We start from the raw sequence: 9,431 nt of genomic DNA on the forward strand, positions 1-9,431 counted from the left end.
AGAATCCAACTTACTTGATATTGTAGAAGATAATGAATTGTTAACACATGGATAGGGAAAGGAATTAGATGATTTCAAAGATAAAAGGGATGGGGGAAAATGGTGGTGGTATAATAACGGAGAAAGATGAATGCAGGAGAAGGGTGTGAGGGAGAAATTTAATTGAGTTTGGCCAGGTTGAGCTGGAACTGCCAGAAGATCATCCATGACATACCTTTCATCCCCTTGAATAACGCAATTGGGTATGTCCTAGGTAGACTGTAGCTAGAACTTGCTCTAGATTGCATTGACATGAGGAAAGAGCTTTGATCAAGTAGAGCCTGTAACATTGAAGCATTCAGTAGATGAGCATTTTAGGATCTGTTGATTTCAAGGGATGTCTTGAACCATTGCCACTCAGTGACAGAAAGCAGATTGGTTTCAATCTCAATGAATGATATATTTTTAATTCAAAAAAATCTTTTTTTAGTGCCATTCAGGAATTATGGGAGGAGGTCATTATGTCACTTATGCCAAAAACCCAAATAACAAGTGGTACTGTTACAATGACAGCAGCTGTAAGGTAAATATTTCATTTTCATTAAAGATTAGTTTGGGTTGGGGCTAAAACCCAATTTTATGTGAACTGTTTGTTTAGAAATATGAATAGCTTGAAAAACGTAACATATGAACATTAAAATGGTGACCTGAAATTGCACTTGGAAAACTTTTAACATTAAAATTTGCATATCAGCTGCTAACAGAGTAAGGAAACATACTTGATGATTTTGAACCAAAATGAAAATGTTGCCCAATAACAATCTAGACAAAATAAATGTTGTCACTTGTGCTAGACATTTTGAGTTGAAGCTACTGGATAACTGTGGTTTGAATATTTTCTAAGTAATTGCATTTATTATTATCATTATAAAAGTCATCTCTCACTTTCAGGTAAATAATTTCGCCTGATAAAGTAAGGCAGATGGAGAAAATGTGACTGTTCTTGTTCTAACTGTCCGTTTAAAATGATTGTTTCTACAGTAAATGCATATATTTAAATTCAGTGATGGTAGCACAATGGTACAAGTGCAAGTTTTAGTAAATGTTTGTTCTGCTTTCCAGGAATTACATCCTGATGAAATTGACACCGACTCTGCCTACATTCTTTTCTACGAGCAGCAGGGGGTAGACTATGCGCAGTTTTTGCCAAAGATAGATGGCAAAAAGATGGCAGACACAAGCAGCATGGATGAAGATTTTGAGTCTGATTATAAAAAGTACTGTGTTTTACAGTAAACAAGTGATCTTCCATGGACCGTTTGAGAGCATGCAGGATGAAACTTACATTTGGCTACAGTGTTGTTGAAGTGAACAAGCTAAATGTCAGTTGTCTTATCCTGTGGTCAGAAAGCACAACAAGAAAAATCTAATTAGATAGCAGTTAATATAAACGTTGTTTTTGTTCTAATATCTCACTACATGCTCTAAACAATTCTGATGTTAGACATCAGATTAAAACTGCCATTGGCCTTTAAATAACATGGTTTGATGAAAGCCAACGAGGACCAAATAAGAGCTAAATGAAATAGTCCAAATAAGAGCTAAACAGAGTAGTGTAGCGTTTACCAATTATTCTAACAAAATCCTAAGGTTCTCCTTCGATTCAAGATGATGGGAAAAAATTGTAGTGTTGTCTGTTGACAACACGATATTGCTACCTCCTTTTTCCTGAAGTTTCATCCCATTTTATTGGCAAAACAGGGAAAGCAAGAAAATGAAAAGTGCACAAAGCTTACAAAATGGTTATGGAATTTTTCCATTTTTGCCACTATTTATGTGTATTGTTGCTTTCAATGTGTTGGGAGCGCAACCAAATCATAATTTGAGCGCAGATTGATTTCTGCACTTGAATGGTTTATTATACTTTTGTTTTCTCCACATGTTGGTTGTGCAAATCAGCAAATTTCAGGAATGGCTGTCTGGCCTGAGGAATCCTGTCTTTTATATACTGAAAAGTCTCAGAAAAAATATCTGTGGTTATATGCATTGTGTCTGAATGTGCACTTTGCACAAAGTGCTCCCAACTCATGGAAGGACAGGTGTTATGTTTCATTACTAGTGTTGCTTTTAAATTTTGCACTTTTTAAAAAAAATTCATACCAGTACAATTCAGAAGCATTGTTCGTTTTTGATGCTGTAAGGTCTCCAGAGTGAATGGATGTCACCGTTATCTACTATGTCTTTTAAAACAAACGTCAGAAATGATGGTTGTCAGGTAGTTATGTTAAGAGGCAAGAAGGATTTTTGTTCATTTAATAATTTAAACTGGGTTTGGTTTCTTAATTGGTTTGCATTTTCACATTTTCTTACTGTAACAGGCTAGGGATTAATTTGCAGGGTTTTTGAAAAAACCCACTTTTTAACAGCATTAGTCAACAAATTTGCTACTACTTGGCATTCATTTTATTACTCACTGGCTAGATTCTGCTTTCCTTGCCCATCCAAAACTCCCTTTTAAGTCAGTGGGGCTTTGGCTTGAGCAAGGAATGCAGGATGGTTGGGGCTTGTTCAAGACTGGAAAAAAGGTTATTTATGAGTAGGCATTTCTTTTAGTATTTTAGCCGTGTTAAATTGTTAGCATATCTGAATTGAGGTAAATGTTTTACTCTTTTTTCAGCCTTTTCTTCAACTGAGCCTCAGCAAGTTAGTAATTTTATCATTCATTTCCTTAAGCATCCCTCTTTAGACTTGGCATAATTACTGATTAAATTTACATTGTAGATCTGTAAAATTAGTTAATATTCAACCTCCTTTCAGTGTGTTCTACAACAATGCCAAATCAACTAGGAAGTATACACTTTTCAGAAAGGGTCTGTTTTTATCCATTTAAGAAACTATATAAAGTTGATCGTGCTGTCTTTACTCAGGCAACCCCCCCTCCCCAATCTTAAATGGAAGTTGTAAGGATTGATCAGTTTCAAAATAAGTATTGTCTTTGACCTAAGGTGTCGAGCCCTATTTTGTGTGTTCTTTTATCTTTAGAGTGGTCTAAACAGTGAGGTTGAAGAAAAGCAAATGTTATGAATTGTGGAATTTCTCATTTTGGAATTTTGTGATCACATTTGTCTATATCTCCCTAGCCAAACTCCATGAAAATTGAAAGATTTTCAAATTATTTACTTAAAAAGGTTTTATTTAAGCAGGTAGCACAATCTACTAATGTTATTTGATCTTCTGTGTTTGTTACATTGGTTGTAATTATTTTTTTTAATTAAATTAATTCATGAATTAGCAGGAAATTTATTAAGTTAACTACATTCACTTTGTAAATTATTGTATAAAACTTATTGACAATGCACTGACTTTAGAAAGATGTTAATGTACATAAATACCATGTAAATAAAAGTGTTGATGTATTGGAATATGAACTGTATAAAAATGTATCAGTAATTGTATATGGAGTGAACTTGTTTATCTGTAACTATATTATTCAGACAAATTAAAAACTGTGGATGCAGCTCAAGTGTCATAATTTTTTTATGTCAAAGTTAATTTTTAATGCAAAAGTTTGTTTTTTTCTACTCTCAAGTTTCAGTACTTTTTTTCAGAGAGTTTCTATATGTTTTTGGACCCAAAGGATTGAATGGCTTGAGTAAGTATGTTATAAATTCTTTGCGGTATTGCTATTGCGCCTGTTTAAATGAGCTAACAACGTTCTCTCTACATTTATTTTTAACAATTGCTTTTAATTACTTTGGATTATTTTAATCTAACAATGTCCCTTTTATTTTCTGAATGTGTCAGGTTAACAGTATTTTTAAGAAGTAAATTTCCATACCTATCTTACAAATCATACCTTATCCTATTAAAGTGAAAATATTAAAAAACTAATTTTCTGTCATCTTTTTGCATTTCTTGCAACTTTGGACAATGAAAATAGATTTAATAGTTTCTAGTCACGTCACTTTTAGGTTCTCATGCAGCTAGCACAATATTGTGATGTTTGGGTTGCCCCTGAAGTTGGGAAATGTTCATGCTGAAAATCTTGGTTTTAGAATGAATGGAATTTTAATAAAATAGTGCAAAGTTTTGTCAGTTCAAGTTTTCATAAAATCTTTTTCACAAAACTTAATAATTTGACCTGTCCTTGTTTTTTTAAATGGAAAGTATAACAGTGCAATGGAGCTCAAAACCACAGGGTGGCAGTGTTGACTACTGCTGTTTTTCCTGGGTGCAAATAAAAGCAGTTTATTCCAGAAACCAAAATTCCAAATACTACATTGTCAGGATTTTCAGCGTGGCCTTTTTTCACCCAGAATTTTAAATAAGAATAAGAAAGGGAAATAATCCTTCTGTTTACAGAAATTTCACTTGAGACAGTAACAAGTTTACGTTACCTGTTACAAAAAAATCTTCTGCCTTCTATTTCTTTCTCAAAGCTAGTTGCCACCCCAAAGAGAAAAACAGAACTGCTGAAGTTAAGATTTTTCATGTTAATGGTACAATTTGAAATAAATGATGTATATCAATTTGCTTTCAGTTTCAAGTGTTGATCTGATTACTTCTTTCATGTGATTGATAAAAGAATGCACTTCAGAGAGTGTGAAGTACCCATTTCCTTCATGTGGAAGGGGCCATCATGGTATGACATGCAAAAGCAAGAAGAGAATCAGGTGAAAAAATTGTCATGACATCTCATATTAATGTGCCAAGAAACACATTTCTTAAGTGTTCACACATTGCTTCTGTATGGGTCTTTGTCCCTCTCTAGAGTCTGGTTTGCATAAGCAGATGAGTCTGCTACATCTTTCAGCTAGGGAACTTAGTCCGTTAGCTCAAGTAAGACAGACTAATGATACAATGCAAGAGGTCCTAGTTTCAATCAGGGATGCCCCCCCAGAAATCTTTCACATGGTCCACACGTGTACCATGTGGGCCAGAGAGATCCCAGGCATCATCGCCAATCCCTGTGGAACCATCCTCAGTGCAGCCACTGGATGCAGTGCCTCCCCCAACAAGTCTGGACCACGCTCCACTCCCCTGGACTGGAGAGTGAGCCCACCTCTCGCACACCCTACAGCGGTGGCTGCTGTCCCACAGGGCCAAGCCCGGCTCCCCACCCTGGGCTTTGTGATTTTGTGCACAGGGTCGCAGTGATGCTCAGGTTTGGCCTGTCTGCCACTCCATAGATGGAGAGGGCAGATGGGGCAAATTCGAGTGAGCAGCATTGTGACCTACTGCTCAGGGGTTGTCACTCCGTGCATCAGGTCACGATGCTACTTGGTTTGTGGGCTCTCTCTGATGGAAGGCCCGGGGCAAATTGCCCCTTACCCCACCCTCCCCTCGCCCTCCCTGTCTCTGGTGGCCCTGCTTGCCAGTTGTATGCACCATGTATACGGCTGCAGGCACCATGGGTTTCAATCACCTCAGACTCCCCAGTTAAACCTATAAAGTCTAACTAATCATTAAAACTGAAACTTGTTACAGATATTGCAACTGGCCATTAAAATCAAGGGCACCGTCACTAATAAAGGCATTAATTCAATGATATTCAAACGGCAGTGTTTAAAGTTTTCTATTTTTTCTTGAAAACACCAGCATCTCTTTCCTACTTGCTTGAGGATTAAATTTTCACACAATTGCTTTGGTTTGCATGTTTCATTTTATTTTCTTACTTTCATATGACATTTCCTCTAGGAAAGATAAAAAAGCTGAGACAACTAGCATTTGAGAGAATTATCAGTTTGGAAAGTTGTGATGCTTTCGTGTTCTTGGCATGCAGAGAAAGTAACTACTGAGGTTCCATCTTAAAGTTGCCTTAAATTAAAGCATTTTTTAGTCCTTTAGTCAGATAGAAATTCTTGAAATATTTCCCCTCCCCCATGAGTTTTTAGTAGTGAAATGCCATAGTGGTAAAGGAGGTCTCAAACTCCCAGCCTGTGGGCCATCTGCGGCCCGCAAACCTCCCCAATGTGGCCTGCGGGGCTCCAGCAGTTTTGCGGAACAGGTCTCTCCCTTGGCCCCACCTGCCGTCCCCAGGCGCTCTCCCCCCACAGGGACCCCTTTTAAATTGAGTTTGAGATCCCTGTGCCACCATTCCAAAGGATTAAGTACTTGATTTATTATCTACTAATCTTCTAACTAGCAGGATACCTAAAGTAGTAATTTGGTATCTTTAAATATAGATACTATCTCATTTCATATGATGTCCACAAGTGCATTAACATTTATAATATCAAATTATTTCCTACTCTGAGTTTTCCAGTACAGCCTGTCGTCTGTGTATTTTTTAGGCCTGAATCCTGCATCAGATCTCTTCTGTGGAGTCCCCTTGAATAACGTGATCCACACTAACAAATTCCAAAGTAGGGCTCGGCTGTAGACTGCAAGAGAAAAGAGTATCTTATGCTGTGTCTTGTACAATTCCAAGCACATTGCTGGCACGTGAATAATAATCATTAAGTTTCCTGAAGACAGAAGTACTTTGTGAGCTGCTAAAAAGTTTGGAACTCTTTTGCAGAGAGAATTGGCTGATTCAGATGTGATTGATGGGTACTCCCTACCAGTCAATCAGAAAATATACGTTAAGAAAAATCTTATATCATTAGTACTACTTAAGACTTAAGCGGTGTTTTATAACTTCAGTGCGATTAACTAATTCTCACGGTATCCCAGTGAAGAATCCAGTTTGATCACTTGCACCTGGAAGTTAAAGTGAATAGCTTTATAAACTATCACTTGTTGCTGAATTTACCCATACAAAGAAGGTATCTACTGGGAATCAATCTGAGGATAGTGTAGGTATGTTTACATACCATTGCCTATACATTTTTAGCAATGAGAGAATTATTTTGTGGCAAAAGCAAATCTATAACAATTTGAGTGTGAATATAACTTGCATTGGTAAAATGGACATTTAAAAACATTAAAATCACAAAAGTAAAAGTCTATTAAAATATCAAAAAATCTAAACTTCTTCCAACTTAATTTTCTAGGGAAAAAATTAAAATGAAACCCCAGTATAGTAACTAGAATCTACTTATTCACACCCCAAGTAAAGAGCACTTTTCAGTTGAATTAGAAGAGATTCACTACAATCATTTTGTTATGCAAAGTTTACTCGAATGACACATCTAGTCCACTTATATGGCATGTCTGCTGTTATCTGCAGGACTGTTAATTCAAGTTTGCAGGCATGCATTGGTGTTGGGCAGTATAAATTTCCCTCTGTTCAGTATTAATTCCTTTCAAGCTGCTTCCCTGCTCTATTATGGTGACTGAACGAGTTATTCTTAAGTATAATATTTTAACATGTTTTAATGTATTTTGCCTTTGGTCATTTCTAAATCTGTTCATAAGTGAATCTCCTACCTCATATGGTGGTGGTGTTTGATCCTCCCACTGAAGAGTGTCTGAACAATGGTGTGAGGGAGGACTTAAGTGTCCATCTGGAAAGAATTTAACAAGCTCCTCTCATTTGCGATGACGGTATTTTGTGGGGGGGGACAGGGGAGCAGGGGGGGATAGAGCCATATCCTTTGTTACACCAGTGTAAATCCAGTGTTTACTTCACTGATGGTAGCAATTGTCTTATTTATAGTAGAATAAATTACAGTAGAATTTAGACCCAAAGACACTGTGTTTTTTGGACTCTGACAATCTATTTGTCTTCTTTCTTTTTGGCTTTGTAAACAGATTCCCAGTCCTGAGTGTTACACCTTTTATAACTTTTTACATCGCTCATATCGTGTTTTCTAATCCTCCAATTAAGGAATTTGGCATGTAGTTTGAAAATAGGTCTGCTATCACAAGTCTCACCCCAGATGCTTAAAAACTGCATGAGGCTCTGTGTGATTTTGGCTCTGCTCGTGTTACACTATTAAAAAACCAACAACATACAGCTGAGTTAGTCATCTGTTATTTGTTAAACGAAAATCAAAGTCAGCACTCCATTTAGTAAGGTTAATTAATACTGCTTTACTTTTCATGGCAGAGTGTACTTTGAATGCATAATATATAGACAGCCAGCTTTTTTTAACACTTAAGCATAATGATGCTATCTAACAGTAATTGCAAATGGATAGAGTGCTCCATAAAAAGATAGAAACAGTGGGAGTGATCATGGTCACCTTTTGGCTTTGTACTGAGAAGTCCATCCTCCCATAAACATTAGTGTTTTTAATCATACATCACTTCAGTGTCTGTTTTCTAGGTCCCTAGTGGCTCATCTAATCCAACCTGCATCCTGACAGGACTGATTTCATTACCTCAAATTGTTTTTAAGTCCATAAATAGATATATAAAAAGAGAGAAGGTGATTTCACATACTCTTGGCAAGTTGTTCCATTTCCCACCAGGTCTATAGTTAACATTTTCCTCTAAAATTATATTTAAACTGCAATTTTTTTGCTGTGGCATAAACCCATTATTTCTTGTTCTGCCTTCATTTACGAATAAGAATAATTCATCATGAGGAAGGATGGTCTAGTGCAGTGGTTCGCAGCCAGGGGAACACGTACCCCCAGGGGTATGCAGCGGTCTTCCATGGGGTTCATCAACTCATCTAGATATTTGCCTGATTTTACAACAGGCTACATAAAAAGCAGTCTCAAGGTCAGTACAAACTAATATTTCATACAATGACTTGTTTATACTGCTCTAGATACTATACACTGAAATGTAAGCATAATATTCCAATTGCTTTATAATTATATGGTAAAAATGAGAAAGTCAGCAATTTTTCAGTAATAGCGTGCTGTGATGCTTTTTTATTTTTGTCTGATTTTGTAAGCAAGTAGATTTTAAGTGAGGTGAAACTTGGGGGTACGCAAATCAAATCAGACTCCTGAAAAGGATACAGTCGTCTGGAAAAGTTGAGGACGTCTGGTCTAGTGGCCAGAGCACTGGTCTGGGAACAGTGGTATTTGGTTTTTTTCCCTGGCTATACAACAGACTTTCTGTGTGACCTTGAGCAAAACATGCTACCTCTGAGGGCCTGTTTTCTCACTAAGAAAGGTGAGCTTAACCAGCCAACTCCAGGCATATGTGGAGAATTAACTCCTTCATTTTTCTGAAGTGCTTTGAAGTCCTCTGATAGAAGTTCTATAGTATTTAAACTTTTGCATATTTTACAGAAGTCTCCATCCTTCTTGCTCTACGCTAAGCTCCCTAATTCCCTTAACCAGCCTTCCTATTATTTTCTCAAATCTTTTTTCCTTTTTCCTTTCCTCTACTCTGAATTCTCCTACTTCTGTGTTTAGAACTTTTGGCAAACACATTTTCACAAGGATGGGAAAGTACACAGCATCCCATAGTCACCTTAAACATCATAACTTGTATTTTTCTGAGTAGTAAAATATGCTGTGAACATCTTAGTTATATGATGATGACTAAATGTTTACAACAGTGCCCCTGACAGCCCATTGGTGAATAACAATATTTATACTGAGACT

General features: G+C 36.7%; 1 protein-coding gene across 4 annotated transcripts in view; it reads left to right on the forward strand.

Moving 5' to 3' along the window:
• The window catches only part of USP32 (ubiquitin specific peptidase 32), a 153,092-nt gene extending 149,627 nt beyond the window's left edge, over positions 1–3,465 (forward strand). For 3 of the 4 annotated variants that reach the window (XM_084650999.1, XM_084651000.1, XM_084651001.1), the window contains exons 33-34: positions 470–562; positions 1,102–3,465. In XM_084650999.1, the coding sequence (XP_084507125.1) occupies positions 470–562; positions 1,102–1,275 (267 nt within the window). In that variant the 3' untranslated portion in view covers positions 1,276–3,465. The remainder of the gene's footprint in view (positions 1–469; positions 563–1,101) is intronic. The other variant, XM_084651002.1, reaches the window with a different exon arrangement.
• Positions 3,466–9,431: the final 5,966 nt, after the last annotated feature.

This window comes from Lepidochelys olivacea (assembly GCF_965140295.1).
Source record: "Lepidochelys olivacea isolate rLepOli2 genome assembly, chromosome: 17".
Taxonomy (NCBI): Eukaryota; Metazoa; Chordata; order Testudines; family Cheloniidae; genus Lepidochelys; species Lepidochelys olivacea.